Genomic DNA, 18,438 nt, shown 5'->3' with positions numbered 1-18,438 from the left:
AACTTTAGGGGGAATACAGGCCAAGATAGTAGCTGGATTTGGTACAACAGGAAAAGTAGGTAAAACTGCAGAATTTATCGCACGGAGGTCTTATACAAAGCGATAGGTATTCTTTCCAGGTTTTTTTACAGGAAGAATAGGCGTATTACAAGGACTCTTAGTTGGGACAATGATACCTTGCTTTAAAAGGGCAGTTATAACAAGGCGTATCTCTTCTTCAGCTTCTGGACATAAAGGGTATTGAGCAACTTTGGGTAAAGGCTTAGCTGGGTTTAATCTAATTTTTACAGGCTGGGCAGTATGAATTTGTCCTACTTCATTAGCATGCTGGGACTAGGGAAATGGAGGGACAGCTTTTATGATTTCTTCTTGCAACACAGAAAGATCAGGGAACTCAGGTTCAGGAGGTGAGCTACCTAAAGCAGCAAGTACTGCTATCTCATTATCACAAGGGACATCTAAATAAACACCATTAGGAGAACAATAGATCTTTAAATTTCTGGGGCTCCTCTCTGATGTTAGGAAATTGTTTAACAAGGTTTAGGAGATCTCCTGGGGTCCAGGGGACAGGGACTGTGATTGTAGTTTCCCCATTTGGACCTTGCCCTGGAAGTTGGCGTAAAGGCATGAGCTGAGCCTTCTTAGATTTTAAAGAAGGGGCTGGACCATACTGGGTACCAGACTTTAAACAAGAGAAGGGAGTTGAGATTTCAGGAAACAGATGCCATGTCTTTGGTGGGCGTGGGCATGCCCCGGGGGCAGGTGACGATTGTTGAGTGGTAGTTGCCTGGTGAGGTGGGGTATTCCTGCCAGAAGAGTCTATTTGGTTACTTTGAACTTCTTCAGGTTCAGATTGTGCCTGGAACTGATATGGGGGTGGCACATTAAGAAAATCAGTTATATCTTCTGCAGATTCATTCTCAGTTATTTGTGGATAAAGCTGTTTAGGTGCTGATGGTACTATTGATGGGGGGCCCCCTTTTGGTGCACCTTTCTGTTTAATTTCTTTATCTGAGATTTCAGTTTCTCTTGGGAGTCTTTAAGACTCCGAACTTGAGATTTTTTTTTTCCCCTATTTTATTTATTTATTTTATTTTGGAAGCTTTGTTATATTAATCAAAAAAATGTGTCCCGCTGAGTCTGTGGTATATTACTACCTCTTAACTCAAGGTCTCTGTGGGGATAAACAATTTTACTTAAATCAAATGTTCCCTCCAGGGGAAACTGCCGGCTAAAATCATCTCTGGTATACCAATTCCATTTGTCTAGAAACTTACAACTTTTATGGCCATAGTGTGTGTACATGTACAATGCTGGAGTCCCTTTTGGCAGAGCCGGTATGTCTTTAGACACTCCGCTCCCCATCTCTTTAAACTCAATTCACACAGGTCTTTCATACAGGAATGGCTTATTCAGGGTGTCCGGTCAGGTTGTGAGATTTGCTAGTGGCATAGAGATGCTGTGGCTAATGTCCAAAGACAAGACTCCACTGCAATAACAGCACACAATGCAGTTACTCACGGTTAGACAGGGCTCATTTATGAGGGTGGGGAAAGGGTAAACCTGTCCACTGGGTCACGAGGTTCCAGTTGGGCGCCCTTGCGTTCAAAACTGCCCTTCTGGACAGCCTTGGGGCGGCTGAACCCAACCTTAGTCTCAGACCTGGTCAGTGGCTCATATTTCTCAATTCATACTCTCAATTCACACAGGGGAATTTCTGCATTGAGGCACGAGGTTCAAGAGCATTTCTTTAGTCTCAGCCTTGGTCAATGCTTATCGTGGAAAACATTCACACTCTAAGAGTTCCCACCTTGCACCCTTGCTTTCAAAGAGCACACAGAACAAATCTGTTGTCTTCGGGGCGGCTGCACAAGGTTTCTACTTCTGGCCTCAGAGAGACCTCACAGTTCTTTACAGAACTGAACTCAATTCATACAGGGAAATCTTTCACTGACAACAGCAACACAGAGTCTTAACTCTTAACCTTGAGTCTTAACCTTGACTCTTAACTTTTCTACTTACAGTTAATACTTACACAGTGGGTCTGACAGTTCTGGCAGCAAAAGTTCGGATAGAGTGAGCCTCAAGTAGTGAATCAGGAAGACACAGAGACAGCCTCTCACTGAAAAGCCCCAGTAGAGATTTCAAAAGGTCTCTTACCTTGGTTTGGCGCCAGGGCTTCAGTGAAGAGATGTCTGTGTCCCAGCTGATTACTCCGGGCATCTCTATCCGAGTCACGGCACCAAATTGTGGAAGAAATCAAACTTCGCGTTGTGGTTGAATCAGAACTGACAGAGCCAGCTTTTCTTTATTTAAGGCTATACTGTGATCACAGGGAGATTCCATACAGCAAGGGGAATCACCCTTGTCTGTTTCAAAGGATTTCTCAGACTCTCTAAGGTTACAAGCGTATTTATACTAAAGACAGAGAAAGAGATAAAAGGATACACTTTGGAAAAACAAAACAATAGTAAATTACACAGAAACTTAGGTCATTTACTTAAACAATTATTTATGCATAGGGCTATCCCAGGGCATACAGGGCAAGATATTAAGATAACCCAAGGAACGCAGGAATGTGGATTCCTTATCTCAGAACATTTGAATTAAACAGTATCAGCACGTCTGGTCTTTGTCTGTTTTTCTAGTCAAGGAAACCAATTACTTCTACACATGGGACTTGTCTTTGATAAACTGCATCCTATTCTGTTCTGCCCATTTCCCCAGCCTGTCCAAATCCACCTGGATTTGCTCCCTGCCCTCTAGTTTGTTTTAACCTCACCCCATAGTTTGGTGTCATCTGCAAACATAGACAGAGTGCTTTGTATTCCCTCCTTCAAGCCAGTAATGAAGATATTGAACAGTACCAGTTCCAGACTCTCTCCTGGAACCAGATAATATATATAATAATATATTTGGATTACCTGCTTTAAGCCCTTCTGCTCTGTTTAATCTGATCTGCTTAAGCTTCATTTGCTTTCTTTCCTTTGCTAGATGTCATGTTTGCTAAGGTTCATTCTGTGGTTTCTCAGAAACAGGGTTTTGGGACTTCTGCTATATTGACTCACAGATTTAAGAAATATAATTTCTTTCTTTTCTAGCTTTAGGCTCTAATCCTATCATCGCTGTGGAGGATTACGAGAAGGAAGGGATCCGCGTGACGTGTCGATCAGCTGAGTGGTACCCAGAGCCCCGGGTGCTGTGGAGAAATTCCCAGGGGCATCATATACCATCACTCTCTGAAATAATATCCCCAAAGGTGAATGGCCTGTTTGAAACAGAAATTTCTGTTGTCATAAATGGACATTCAAACCAGAACTTGTCCTGTTGGATCAGGAACAGCCTCCTCGACCGAGAGAAGGAATCAGCAATTCATATATCAGGTCAGTTTCCATCCAAACCCAACAGTGAACCACCTCTGCTGGAAACCAAGTGAAACATGAAGTAAACACACACATGGCTAGCATTTCCACGGGGTCATAATAGAAATCCATTGAACTGTGTGTTTGCAGTTTATCTGCATCTGGATTTTATCTCACTCGAACTTCTGAAATTTTACCTTAAAGAAACTGGCAGATGCCATCACTCAAACTATCATCGAGTCCAGTCCCCTGCCCCAGGGGCAGGAAGTCACCAGGGATCACAGGATCCCAGCAAGATAAACATCCAAGTGTCTCTTGAATGTGTTCAAAGTAGGCGCTTGAGCCACCTCTGGCACCAGTCTATTCCAGACCTTGGGGGCTCGGACAGTAAAGAAGTTCTTCCGAATGTCCAGTCTGAAACGGTCATGGAGGAGTTTGTGACCATTTGACCTTGTCATCCCTTGGGGCGCTCTGGTGATTCTCACCGATCCTGGTGAGCACCCCTGAGAAACTTATAGGTGGCCACCAGATCGCCCCTGAGCCTGCGCTTTTCCAGGCTGAAGAGTCCCATAGCTCTTAGCCACTCGTCATAGGGTCAGGAAAAGAGACCTTGGGCTCCCTGCAATTCGGGTCTGACTCGACCCTCCCCTCAGCCCCCACTCCTGCTTCAGCTCCAAACCCACTCCCCACCTACCCCACTTCAGGTATGATCCACCCCGTGGTAGGGATCAAAACCCGCCCCCTGAGCTTTCAGGTCCGATCCCACTTTCCGATCTGACCCCTCTTCCCCCCCATTCTCCCCACTTCTGCTCCAACTCTGCTCCCTCCCCCCAGTTTTGGTCTGACCCTCCCCCGTCCCCCGGTTCTGTCAAACCCCGCTCCCTGTTCCCTCTCGCCCATTAAGGGTCCTACCCCACCCCCCTCCCCCACACCGTTTGCATCTGACCCAGCTCCCTTACCCTAGCTCAGATCTGACCTCACTTTGGCCCTCCTCCCCACTTCACGTCCGAACCCACACACCCCCTCCCACCATTTGGGTCTGAACCTGGCTTTTCTGAATGGAGGACCCCTTAGCATGTAGTTCTGTAAGTGTGATTTTTTTTTTTTTTGGCTTTTATGCACTGTTTAGATATATAATAGTGCTTGCCCTAGACCTTCCTCCTGAGCATGCTCAGTACCCCGTACTATGGCTGTGAAGATATTGGAGCATGTATGTAATTCAACATAGAGCCCAAAGCTTTAGTCAGAAAAAAAAAGACCTACGGCTAGCAGTTGTGTGATGATGGAGAACATGGAGGAGGATTTAAAGTATTTCTGGATTTTGTTTCTAGCAGATACACATAAAGATTGATCCTCTTCCATTACAGATAGAACAACTATGAAACGCTGCATAATTGCCAAAAATTGCAGTTATATGGCTAAATACTTTCCACTTAGCCATGTAAAGGTGAGCTAGCATGATTCCTGTTTATTCATGATAAATCACTATGGCAAGTTAGTTTGGTGGTTATTAAAGCATATTTCTGTTTTTTTGCGAATCTAGGAGTTGCTGCTCTCATTCATATCTCAGGCAACTCCTGAGAGGAACTATTAATGGATGGCCTTGGAATAAATATAGTTGATATTTTTTTCACCAATAAGAAACTAAAGCAAGCCCTGGGCATCTTGTTTTTCAGTTCTCTTCTTTCCCCGTGTGAATCCCTGGATGGTGGCGCTGAGCGTGATCCTAGTGGTTGTGTTAAGTTTCACAATCCTGAATGTATATCTCTTCAAAATAAAAGGTAAATACAGGGGGGGGGGATATATAGTATAGTTAGTGAATAATTTTATTCTAACAAATCAAAGAGTGTATGAATAAGATTTTACTGCAGCCAACCAAAGGGAGGCAGGTAGGCACTGTGCCACACCCCAAACCTCCAGCACAGCAAAGTGCAGTTGGCAGGGGGTGTTGCTTGTCTGTGGGTGGAGGGAATCAGGGGCTAAAAAAAGCCTACTCCCCACAGCCCCCAGTGGACACTTACCCCTCCCATCTGATCCGGTGGCCATTTTTAACTTTAACTGCCCCCTAACTTCCCCAAATGTCTATACATACCATTAAGGAAAAGTGGAGCTGTTATTCTGTTAAAATTTCTATAACTTTCTGTCCTTGAAATAGGTATGTGCCTTCTGACACACATCTCTACATTCATATGGTTAGTCAAACACTACAGAATATTTAATGTCATGCCCCCAGTAATCTATGTAAGTAAACAGCTGCTCAGCGCCAGGTGTTTACCTGACCTACCAGCATGCCAGAGATGCCCATTGTTTAGAAACAAGTGGGTACTAGATCCCATCCTGGAACCACTAGAGGGATTTATGTATCATCAAAACATCTCCCTACACAGCTACATGGCAAAGTACAGTACCATCCCCAGACACAACTCTTACCTGGAGCTTGCCTCTTCTACCCCGGAGCTCTTGAGCACAGGCTTCATTCACCGTAGGCTGTGATACCAGTCATGCTACCATACAGGACACCTCAACAACCTTTGACCCACTTTTCTCTTACAGCATCAAAACTCCTAAAAATTTCACGATTTTAGAAGACAGTGAACATGCACACAATCTTGATTCACCTGGTCCCATATATTCAAATTCGTGAAAAGCAGATAAAAGCAAGTTAGCACAGTCGAAGTAAGCACAAAACAGTTTCCCACTTCTCTTGCCCTTGCACACCAATGAGGATAGGCAGAAAAGAGACACAGTTCTCAGGAACTGGACACTGGATACTACTGGCGGTATGCGGATAAGCACCACAGAGAGGTTGTCGCACAGAACACGAAGTGCCAGGCTTAAACTTATGAAGTTGTAGTGAAGCACTTAATCAATGTATCTTTTTTTTTTTTCAATCCAGGAAACCTTCAACGCGAACTTGGTAAGTTTTTTTCTGTGTCCAACACCGCTTTTTCCATGGTATTCAACATAGCTAGAGCTAGCTGTTAGATTCATACTCTCCATGGTGGAAAGAACAGAAAACCGACAGCAACATTAAGATGCCCTTGGTCATGAATGCTTTGCTCAGCTGCTCTCAGACGCTCCTTCCTGGCCTCTGTCATCGTTATTAGCCCAGAGCACTGCTGGGTTGCAGCAGTTCATGGAGTGAAATTGGAACATGAATGTAACTGGAGATGCAGCCATTAATTAGTTTGAACCAAAGCTTAAGGTGCCATCTCAGTGTGGTTGGAAATCATTGAAGATACTTCAACATGTCTCATGTATACAAGGTACCCCAAGCCATGGAGAAGACAGGCATCTTTATTCTGTACCTACTAGAAACTTCTCGGTCAGGTCAGAGAGAATGACTAATGGCAATCCAGCCTAGATGGCAATAACGGGAGTATCTCTGGAGCCAGGCCCTCCCCTGGGAAATGGTACAGCAGGTCCAAGTCAGTGGTGTCTTTGGATACTAAGGCTCCCTGGCAGGGCCGTGCAAAATTTTGCCACCAGTTTTGTTTCAATACTTTTTCCACCTGGTTCAAGGTCGAAACAGCAAAATCGAAATTAAACAGATATGGTCAAAACAACCTCAAAAGAAAACGAGGGAAGTCGAAACGTTTCGATGTTTTGCCCATAGGCTATAATGGGGAATGATGAAACAGCCTATAACTTTGTCATGTCTTGCCAGATTTGGATAAAGCTTGCAGAAGTGGTAGTCACTTCTGAGGGCATAATGCACACCAAGCTTCAAGAAGATAGGTAGAGGGGATTCAAAGAAACTTCACTCCAAAATCTTGAGAGCCAAATTTGTGTCACATGTATGTGTTAAGCCACAGCAGGGTCAAAACTGCAGGCATGCTAGCCCCTGGTGAGGCCACGAAGCCTGCCATGTTTCAAGGAGATCGGTGCAGGGGTTTGGGGGGAAACTGCAGCTCAAGCTGCAGACAAGCAAAACTTGTGACATGGGTGACACTGCATGTGTTAAGGCGCAGCAGGGTGAAAGCTGCAGGCCTGCTAGCCCCTGCTGAGGCTGTGACGCTTGCCAGATGTCACCGAGATCAGTGCAGGGGGTTTTGGGGGCCCTGCACCACAACTGCTGACAAGCAAAACTCGTGATGTGTGCTTGTGCAACAGCTGCCTCTGATCAGGCAGCAGGACTGAAGATCCCCCATCACTTGTCACTAAGACCCGAGGGTAATAACTGACCACAGTATGAACATGAGCCGGCAGTGCGATGCTGTAGCCAGCAGGGCCAACAATACGCTGGCATGCATCAGTTGATGCATCTCCAGCAAAACCATTGCAAAAAAGTGATTCTCCTGCTCTACTCGGCTCTTCTCAGCATGGTGAGACTGCAGCCGGAGTACTGCATCCAGTTCTGTGCTCTGCACCTTAACAAGGATGTGGAAAAGCTTGAGAGAGTCCAGAGAAGGGCTACCCATATGACCAGAGACTTGCACGGCAAGCGATACGAGGAAAGGCTGAGGGGCCTGGGACTCTTCAGCCTGGAAAAGAGAAGGCCAAGAGGGGACTTGGTAGTGGCTTACTGTTACACCAGAAGCGTACATGTAGGGCTTGGTGAAAAAGTGTTCACCAGGGCAGCCTTGGGGAAAACTAGGAGTAATGGTCAGTCTGGACACCCTAGTTGTGAAGTAGTTTTTCCGAATGTTGAGCCTGAAACCATCTTCTAGGAGTTTGTGACCATTACTCCTAGTTTTCCCCTAGGGTGCCCTGGTGAACAGTTGTGCACCGAGCCCTAGATGTAGCTTCTGGTGTAGCAGCAATTGATGCATGCCAGCGCATTGCTGGCCCTGCTGGCTACAGCATCGCACTTCTGGCTCGTGTTCATACTGTGTCGAATTATTATCCCCAGGTCTTGGTGACAAGTGATGGGGGATCTTCAGTCCTGCTGCCTGATGAGAAGCAGCAGTTGCACAAGCACCCATGTCACGAGTTTTGCCTGTCAGCAGCCAGGGGTGCAGGGCCCCAGAGCCCCCCTGCACCGATCTCCTCAACAGCTGGCAGGCGTCGTGGCCGCAGCAGGGCCTAGCAGCCAGGCCTGCAGTGGTTTCCCCTCCCCTGCGCCCCGAGACAGACAGTTACACAAACACCCATGATGCGAGTTTTGCTTGTCCACAGCTTGAGGTGCAGTTCCCCCCAAGCCCCTGCACCGATCTCCTTGAAACTTTGCAGGCTTTGTGGCCTCAGCAGGGGCTAGCATGTCGGCAGTTTTGACCCCACTGTGGGTTAACACGTACATGCATCATGAGTTTTACTTCAAGATTTTGGAGTACAGTTTCCCTGAACTCTCTGCACCTACCTCCTTGAACCGTGGCAGGCTTTGTTGCCTCAGCAGGGGCTACCGTTCCTGTAGTTTTGACCCCACTGCAGCTTAACACGTACATGTGATGTGAGTTTTGCTGTGATTTTGGGGTGCAGTTTCTCTGACTCCTCGACATCTATCTTCTGAAATCTTGGCACGCGTCATGCCCTCAGAAGGGGCTACCTGGCAAGTTTCATTGAAATCAGGGCAGAAACGACACAGTTATAGCCTGTTGACCTTCCCCATTATATCCTATGGGTGAAACATCAATACAGGGTCAAAACGGCAAAACGTTTCGACAGAAAGGAACGGAACAGCTGTTTCGGCTCGAGACAAATGTCAAAATGAAACACTGCTCTGTTGAAATGGTCAAAATGGAGCGCTTCCATTTCGCACAGCCCTACTCCCTGGTCTCCGCAATTTAGAGAGTGACCTAGAGATTTGACATCACTTTGATGGATGAGGTCTGTATGGATTTACTGACATGAAGGGACAGTGTCCCAGTTAGTCCAGTTGCCCCATTTGTGTCCAGCATCACTCTGGTCGTTCCTGGCTTTTGCTTGGGCCAGATGCTCGTCATCCAAGAATCCTTTTACAGCTGCATTTGTTCAGATAAATGCTCACCACTATTTCTCTTCATTTCAGGGTGGAAAAGAGCTGTGATCTGTCCAGGTAATGAAGGTTCATATTGAATCAATGGTCTCTTCCTGTTATTTCAATTCCCTTTGTTCCCTTTCCAGTCAAATACTTAGGCTCGCTAATAGTTTCTGTCAAGAAGTGCTTTGTATTAAGGTCAAAGAACTCAAAATCTCCTATGGCCAGATTTTTTTTTGAAGGAACCTAGAAGTCCCCACCACACTTGGCACTTTCTGTTTCCCCTTGTGAGTGGAAATGGCAGGTTTTAATCATGTAAGTGCCAGTTCCTCTTTTGCACAGGTAGAAATACTATTTCCTCTGGCAGCCTGGACATGTAACTATACTTGTGTCATCTGAGCATGTGCAGGATGTGATGTGTGTGTGGTCCTCTGACAGAAAACCTGTCACAGAGTCTGTGTCTTGGTTATTAATTATGGCACACTGAAGTTTTAGATCTAGTTTGTTCCAATGTGACATTGCAGGCAATAATGCCTTGTTTATGCATCTCTTCTAATGAGTTCTCATGTCTGATTCTGTGGTTGCTTTCAGGGCTGGGACAGACCGCACCGTCTCTGGAAAAAGGTACAATGTTCAGATTGTATCAATTGCCAAGTCTCTCCAGCACTGGCAACCTAGTAATTTATATCTTGTAATAGATGAATACTATTGAGTTTAATATAGGTATTAATTGTTAATTAAGATTAATATACGTATTAATAGTTGCTGATCGGATAAAATGGAGATGTGTTCTCCGACATTTCTAGACCAGTATGGGTGGATGGCAGGGAGGGTAATGAATGTAGGAATAAGGAAAAGATCACTCTAGTTATATCTAGGGTTTAAGGCTCCCCTCCTATAGCATTGGCTTTTTCCTCTTTCGGAGATAGGATACTGGATTAGACGTATCATTGGTCTGACTCAGTATGGCAGTTTTTATGTTCTCGTGTTCTTATTGAGTGTGCAAACACACAACAATTGAACAGTTCCAAAATGTCACGGATTGGGGACTGGTTGAAAACTGTTGTTTGTCAGAGGTGCCCACATGTACAGTGCCCTAGCATTCAAGGTAAGAGGGTTACCCTTTAAGTGTTGAAGCGCAGTGGTTCTAACGGTGCGTGGGTTCAACAGTGCCAATCAATGAGGGAGGGGAAAAAAGATGGGGACAATAGTATTCTGGCCATATACCTACACTGGGACTCACACTGATCTCTTCCTCTACGTGGGCCAGTGCAGGACACAGCACAGGTCCCAGGATGGAGGCCCCAGGTCACACACATCTCTGAGTAAAGGCACAAAACACACAGTATTCCCTGAGTCCCGTGCCTCCACACCAGACACACACTGGTTTCACCACTTCCAGGGATGTGCCCCAGGCCACTCTATACATGGAGAAAACCAGGCAGGTCCCTCAGAGGCCTGAAGGGATCAGGATTGGGCCACTGAAGCCCCCTCAAGCTGCCAGAGCACCTGCCCAAGGTGGATAATGTGTTTCTGCCCTAAGCGTTATGTGTGTCCATGCCCTATACGATAGATCCCAATCTGGCAGTGGGTGGGGATGTCACTCCTCATGACAGGACTCGCACATCCTCATGCATTTCAAAACACACCATGAGATGTGGCAGCCCATGACACAGTAATGGAGCTGCATGGGACTGCACTTCCTCCTCCAGACTCCTGCTTTGCCTGCCTCCTGCAGAGATTTCTGAGAGGTCCTGCCCCCTTCCTCCTGATCTCCCCCTTCCCCCAAATTCCCTGCCATGTTTGGCTACACAGCCAGCAAAGTGCCCCAGCCACTATCCCAGGCCAGGCCTGCTCTACCTCAACCACTTGTTGCTGCTGTTCCTACCTCCCTTATTGCCTCTGTTATGGACAAGACAAGACAAAATCATGATCTGTGGAAAAGGGGCAAAGTGAACTTTCTATCTGAAAGAACAGCCCAACAAATACAGAAATTGGAAAATGGGGAAAATAGGAAATAAGATGAAATCAAGGAGAGAGCAAGAAAAGTATGGGTATATCAAGCAACAAAGCAGGGTGAGCAAGGAGAAATAAAATATACACCATAATAAAGGGACCAGGGAGAAAGTCACTTCAGTGAAAAACCATGACAGGGCAAAGACTGGAAAGTCTGAGCATTGTGGGGCCAGGATCAAAATATTTTTGGATGGAGTGACAGAAAAAAACATACCTGAGGCTGACCAGACAGTCGGAGGACAGAGCGGGAAGCTGCCTGCTGAATAGACCTGGAGAAAGGGGCATCACAGGGGACTGAAGCTGGCCGTCATGGCTGAGTGGAGGAGTTATGTGAGCTCCTGTTTGCACATTCATAAACCAAGACAACTTTGTCTAAACTGCTAGTTTTTGGTCTATATCTACTTCATTCCTCTGCTGTCTCCTCCTACCCAGTGCTGCTATCTCTTCCTTTTTGTGATCTCTTCCCCTGTGTGTTGTTCACTCTCCTGTAGCTTTCGCTCCTTTCCTCCTGCTTTTTGCTCCCCAAAGTTTGCTTGTCATCACAATGAGTGGTGATGAGGGAGAGGAAGAATCCAGCTTTTCTCTCCTGCCGTCATCCACCCTGTCCATGCGGGGATGTGACTCTCCTTTTATGTCCATTGTTCCCTGCTGGGGACACAGCAGTTCTTGAAACAGCTGCTGACCTGTAGGGACTGTTTGGGGACTACTCCTCTAGATCATACTTGCTACAGGCCCAGATGGATGGAGCAAACCTTTCCATAAAGGGATCTCTTACCATGCGTTAGAAGAGGAGGTGAGCTGCTATAATTTCAGTAGTTTTGGGGGTTGCTTTCCTTTTCCATCCAAGCATCATGAGATAATCTTTCATCTTTCTTCATTTATTAGAGGACGGACACTTGATGCCCAAAAGTTTATCCAAGAGCTCTTCCAAATAGAGTCACACCAATAAGAGATACCACAAAACATCATTGCCTCCTAGACCAGCAGAGGTCCAACAATACTCCAACTCTCTTTATTAAGACACCAAGTACATTCCTGGCTTCTAACACAGTTCTCTTATCTTTACTTAAGTCACTTATCGCTTCCTCACTCCCACTTCCCCACACATTATCTCTTCATTTTTGCCTTAAGCTCTTCCTATTTGTGTATGTATTTCAATCCCTCTCACCTGCTGTGTCTTAGGCTGGTCTTATTGGGGAAGCTCTGAAAAGTTCGGAGATTGGACTTGCACTTGAAGCCTGGGACACAACAAATCTTGTGACGTGGACTGTTCTGCTCCAAATTTTATATTTCTTTGGCTGTGTCTTGCTGGAATGGGAATGCCTCTCTGGGAAATGCCCCAAAATATGAGAGCGGGGAAGGTTTAACCGAGTAGGATTGAAGACAGGCAGTGGACAGTGCAGAGGGAGATGAACTGTATCCATGCTCTCCCCTTCACACCCTCTGCTGGGCTCTCCTGAGCCCCCAGGGTCTCTCCTCCCTGCCTGTGACCGGCAGGTGCAGGAGGGGAACGATGCCGTGTCCCAGCCCTGGCCCAGCCGGTGTGTTTCTGTCCCTGGCCCGTCTCTTCCTGCCGGGGGGAATCGGCCCTGCCCTTTGCTGAGGTCTCCGGGCTCCTTCCTGCTCGGGTCAATCCCGGATTCACCTCCAGCTGCAGCCAAAGCTGCCCCTGCCTCGATCACCCCCTGTCCTCGGGCTGAGCTCTGCTCCTCACGCTCCTGTATCTCCTTTCCCCGCAGAGGAGGTGACTCTGGATCCAGACACGGCTCATCCCGAGCTCGTCCTGTCTGAGGATGGGAAAAGTGTGAGACGGACAGACAGATGGAAGTATCTGCCTTACAATCCTAAGAGATTTGACACTGGCGCTGTGTGCTGGGCCGTGAGGGATTCACCTCAGGGAGACACTGGTGGGAGGTGGAGGTGGGGAAGGGGATACGGTGGGCCGTGGGGGTGGCCAGAGAGTCTGTGAGGAGGAAGGGAGAGATCAGCTTTACCCCCAAGGAGGGGATCTGGGCTGTGCGGTGTGATTGGGATCTGGAGCACAGGAAGTGCAGGTACAAGGCTCTCACGGCCCCTGATCCCACCCCGCTGTCCCTGCACCGGGCGCCCAGCAGGGTCGGGGTCTGTCTGGACTGCACATTGGGGCGGGTGTGGTTTCTCGATGCTGACACCGGGGCCCCGATCTTCACCTTCCCGCCAGCCTTGTTCACGGGGGACAGGATCCGGCCCTGGTTTTGGGTGCTGTTTGGTGAAATCAAGCTCAGACGGTGCCAGTGAGAGGGAAAGGAAATGTACAAGACAGGACGTGTTAGTTGTCCCCTCTGGCCTCAGTCATGCTCATGTCTGTGACCCTGGAGGACTCCTCTCCCTGCAGACGATCAGCTGCGCCGTTCCTGACCCTGGACGCGCAGGTTGGGTTTCTTCATCCCCCGACCACGGAGAGCAGGACGTGGCTGAGCTGGACGGTCCGTCTCTGGCCCGTGGGTCATTTCCTGCATGACCGAGGGGCCCTCGGGGGCCTGTGGGGTCCGGCACTGACGGGTGCAGCTGCGGGGGTCGGGTGAGGGGCGGCGAAGAGGAGGCACCAAAGCCCGGGGCCGGTTGTGTTGGAAATGCAGTTGAAACTGGCCCTGGTGTTCATTGCAGCGCTCCTTGCTCAGAGCCTGCGGTCCTGAGCAGTGGAGCTGCTGCCGCTGCTTAAAAAGTGTGTAAATTTTAACCCTTTTCCCTCATTCTGATTATTAAAAAATTACTCCCAAACTATTCGTTGTTGATTTATTGATTTATTTCACATCTCATTTCCGTGTCATAAATGTTGTGGAGTGAGCAGGTTTCGTTAAGAGATTTCATTCCTCATTAACAAAACCGATTGCCTTCCCTGGCAAGTTCCCACGTCAGTCTGGTGGGACTAGCATCGTTGCTTGTGTTGCCTGTGAGCTAGACACACACAAACCTTTTTCATGGCTGTGACTAAATCCCACTGGACCAGTTGTCAGTTTGCCCTTCCTGCTAATTTAAAAACCTGAAGATCAGATGTTGGAAAATGAAGAAAATGTGAAATCCAGCTCCTGCCCACTCTCCTTACCGGGACTGTGCTAGCAAGAAGTATCAGTGTCACGTCTGCTCAGAGTTACTGATGTATAAACTGCGAGGAAACAAACTTACCTAAAGAATTAAGTTGTCCGCATCGAGAGTTAAAATGACCCGTGCAGCAAGAGATGTCATTGTCACCAATCCCTTGATCCTGGGATGAGTTAAGAGTCCAGTCCTTGAGCGATTTGCAGCAGTTACAGGTCTTTCCTCAGGGGAAAGTAGGCTGTGGGCAGTGATTCCTGTGCTTATCTTTTCCCTGTCCTCTCTTCTCTGCTTTGAGGGCAGTATGCTTCATCTTGGAGTGGATGGCCATTGGTTGAGCCTGTGTCATCACTGCAGACAGGTGGTAGCCAGCACTTTCTAGCTCTTCAAGTCAGCATCCATTTCTAGATGTCTGCCTTCAGTATGCCCTGGCAGCATTTCCTCTGGCCACTGATATCTCAGGCCAAGCCTAGACTGGGAGCTGAACAGTTGTTTTGGGAGTCAAGAGTCAGGCATCCCCTCACAATGTCTGGTCTAGTGAAGTTGGTGCTTGAGGATCACTGACTCAATGCTGGTAACATTGGCTTCAGCCAGGATGCTGGCGTTTGTGTGACAATCTTCCCATTTGATGTGGAGTGGAGGATCTTCCTAGGACATAGGTAGTGATCCCTGTACAGGCTGTTGAGATGACCATGGTAGGTCATCCACATTTCACACTTGTAGTGGAGAGTGGGCATGATCCCTGCATTGTAGATCTGGATCTTGGTGTCTTTCCAGAGAGCTTGATGAATAAAGACATAAGGAGCATTTTTCCCAAATGAGGCATCTGTGCACTGGATCCTATACTTTATGTCGGTAGGAGAAGGTAGATCAGGGGAAGTGTGGGTCCCTTACTGAATGGGGGAGGCAACCTTGTGACAGAGGATGCAGAAAAGGATGACGTGCTCAATGTCTTTCTCACCTTAGTCTTCACAGACGTCATCTCCGAGACTACAGCACTGGGCAGCACAGTTCGGCAAGGATGTGGGCATCCCTGAGTGCTGAAAGAACAGTTTAGGGACTACTGAGAAAAGCTAGATATGTACAAGTTTCATAGTTTATTGCACAGTGTCATAGTTTCTAGGGTCGGAAGGGACTTGAGCAGATCATTGAGTCTGACCCCCTGCATAGACAGGAAAGAGAACTGGGGTCAAACGACCCCAGCAAGGTGTACATCTAACCTCCTCTTAAAGACCCCCAGGGTAGGAGCCAGCACCACTTAGCTTGGAAGTTGGTTCCAGATCCTAGCTGCCCTGACCGTGAAGTAGCGCCTCCTGATGTCTAATCTGAATTTACCCTCTGTCAGCTTGTTACCGTTATTCCTGGTCACTCGTGGCAATGCTTGGGGGAACAAGGACTTCCCCAGTGCCTGCTGGTCCCCTCTGACTAGTTTGTAACAGGCCACTGGACCCCACCTCAGCCTTCTCTTGTGGAGGCTGAACAGGTTCAGGTCCCGTAGCCTCTCCTCATAGGGCCTGCCCTGCTGCCCCCTGATCATGCGAGTGGCCTCCTCTGGACCCTCTCCATGTTGTCCACATCCCCCCTGAAGTGTAGCGCCCATAACTAGATGCAGTACTCCAACTTTGGCCTGACCAGTGCCGCATAGAGAGGGAGGATCACCTTGGACCTGCTTGAGATGCATCTGTGGATGCATGACAAGGTGCGGTTGACCTTCCTGACTGCGTCCCCACACTGCCAGCCCATGTTTATCTTGGCATCAATGATGACTCCAAGATCTTTTTCTGCCTCTGCACTGACGAGAAGGGAGTTCCCCAGCCTGTAGGTATGGTGCCGTTTGTTCCTCCACAGGTGCATCACCTTGCATTTGTCGGTGTTGAATCCCATCCTGTTCTCGTCCACCCACCCCTGTAACCTGTCTAGGTCTGATTGCAGCCTATTCCTCCCTTCTAGCGTGCACCACATACCCCCACATGTTTGTGTCATCAGCAAATTTGAACAGGGTGCTTTTCACCCCCTCGTCCAAGTCACTGATGAAGATGTTAAACAGTGTGGGCCCGAGGACCGAGCCCTGGGGGACCCCACTGCCCACATCCCTCCAGGTTGAAAATGACCCATCCACCACTACTCTCTGGGTGCAGCCCTCCAGCGAGTTGGCGACCCATGTGACTGTGTGGGTGTTGACACCACAGTCCCCCAGTTTCTTGATGAGAACGGGGTGAGAGACAGTGTCGAAAGCCTTCCGGAAGTCCAGGAAGACTATGTCCACTGCTACTCCTGCATCTAAGGGTTTGGTGATCTGGTCATAGAAGGCTACCAGGTTGGTCTGACACGAGCTGTCGCTAATGAACCCATGTTGATTGCCCCTAAGCATGACCTCCCCTGCTGGCCCCTCGTGGACATGTGCCAGAATAATGTTCTCAAAAAGCTTGCCCAGGATTGAGGTAAGACTAACTGTCCTATAGTTTCCCGGGTCCTCCTTCCTCCCCTTTTTGAAGCTGGGAACCACACTGGCCCTCTTCCAGTCCTCTGGCACCACACCAGAGCACCACGAGTGCTCGTAAAGCCGTGCCAGGGGTCCGGCAATGGCCTCAGCCAATTCTCTCAGCACTTGGGGGGTAGAGATTGTCTGAACCAGCTGATTTGAATACGTCCAGTCCCTCCAGAAGTTCCCTGACTAGATCCTCACTAACCCTTGTTCTAGGTGTGCCTCCCCTGGGGTCTAAGCGGGGCCCAGAGGGTGGGGGTAGCTGTTCCAGTCCCTGCTCAGGAAAATGGAGGCAAAGAAATCGTTAAATATGTTGGCTTTGTCGTCCGGTGTGACGACCAAATTTCCTAGCGTGTCTTGCAGGGGCCCCACATTACCCGGAACCTTCTTTTTGCCCCCTATGTATTTAAAGGACTTCTTGTTGTCCTTGATCCGGGTCGCTAGTCCCAGTCCCATCTCCACCTTGGCCTCCCTGACCATCCCCCTACATCCCCAAGCAAGTGCTTTATAGTCCTCCCTTGTGATGGCCCCTCTGTTCCATTGGGCGTGCACCTCCCTTTTTGCTAGGAGACATTCCCTGATGCTTTTGGTGAGCCATGGGGGCTTCTGTGCCCTCCCGTTCCCTTTGATCCATGTTGGGATTACCTCCCTTTGGGCTTCGAGGATCATCTCCTTGAGGAGCGACCACTCTCCTTGGACATCTGGCTCCCCTCCCCTTCGGGACCTCAGTGCTTCCCTGACTATTCTCCTTACCTCATTGAAGTTTGCCCTTCTGAAATCTAGGGCTGCTTCCTTGCTGCAGGCCTTTGCCACCTTGCGCTGGATGGTGAATTCCAGCAGGCGATGATCACTGTCGCCCAGGTGGTCGAGCATCCGCAGCCCCCCACCAGGTCATCTCCCATGGCCAGCACCAGGTCCAACAAGGCGTCTCCCCTGGTGGGGCTGTGCACCTCCTGGGTTAGATGGAGGTCCTGTATTCTGGCTAGAAACCTACGTGAGAGGTCAGACCTGGCTGACTGCTCTTTGCAGCAGATGTCTGGAAAGTTCAGGTCCCCTGTGACCACATCCTTTGACTTAACTACCTCTGTGAGCTGACTTAAGAATTCCTGGTCGAGCTCTTCCCCATGGTTGGGAGGTTTGTAGTAGACCCCGCTGTTAAGTCTCTTTCCCCGTGACCTCCTTGTATTCTAACCCAGAGCACTTCAGAGTGCCCCTCCTCTGATTCTTTGCTAATTGATGAGGATGTGTATTCCTCCTTAATGTAGAGCGCCACGCCCCCACCTTTCCTCCCTGTCCTGTCCCTCCTGTATAGTGTATAGCCCTTGATATTCACCGCCCAGTCATGTGTTGGGTCCCACCACGTTTCAGTGATCCCCACTATGTCTGGGTTTTTGTCAGCTAGCAGGAGGGTGAGTTCCTCTTGCTTGTTCGTCATACTATGAGCATTTGTATAAAGGCATTTGAGGCCTCCTGTGGATGTGTGCACTGGCCCCCTAATCACAGCATTGCCCTGGCCCCTGTCGCTTACTGTGTATATGTTCCACTTGTCGTATTAGGCTGGGCTGTACTTGTGGGTGTTGGTTATTTTGGCAGTCCAGTGCTTC

At 48.4% G+C, this 18,438-nt stretch overlaps 1 protein-coding gene and 1 pseudogene across 2 annotated transcripts in view; both read left to right on the top strand.

Moving 5' to 3' along the window:
• Positions 1-18,438, top strand: part of LOC149852641 (butyrophilin subfamily 1 member A1-like) — a 35,265-nt gene that overhangs the window by 9,749 nt on the left and 7,078 nt on the right. The window contains exons 4-7 of one of the 2 annotated variants that reach the window (XM_090028309.1): positions 3,102-3,383; positions 5,039-5,143; positions 6,259-6,279; positions 9,310-9,336. In XM_090028309.1, coding sequence (XP_089884435.1) covers positions 3,102-3,383; positions 5,039-5,143; positions 6,259-6,279; positions 9,310-9,336 — 435 coding nt within the window. The remainder of the gene's footprint in view (positions 1-3,101; positions 3,384-5,038; positions 5,144-6,258; positions 6,280-9,309; positions 9,337-18,438) is intronic. The other variant, XM_090028310.1, reaches the window with a different exon arrangement.
• On the top strand, positions 12,878-14,056 carry LOC149852642 (butyrophilin subfamily 1 member A1-like; annotated as a pseudogene).

The sequence above is a fragment of the Crocodylus siamensis genome, chromosome 15, assembly GCF_052110815.1.
Source record: "Crocodylus siamensis isolate JL-2025a chromosome 15, ASM5211081v1, whole genome shotgun sequence".
In the NCBI taxonomy this organism is placed as follows: Eukaryota; Metazoa; Chordata; order Crocodylia; family Crocodylidae; genus Crocodylus; species Crocodylus siamensis.
The sequence above is the reverse complement of the archived record's forward strand: the minus strand, read 5'-3'. Positions and strand labels throughout refer to the sequence as shown.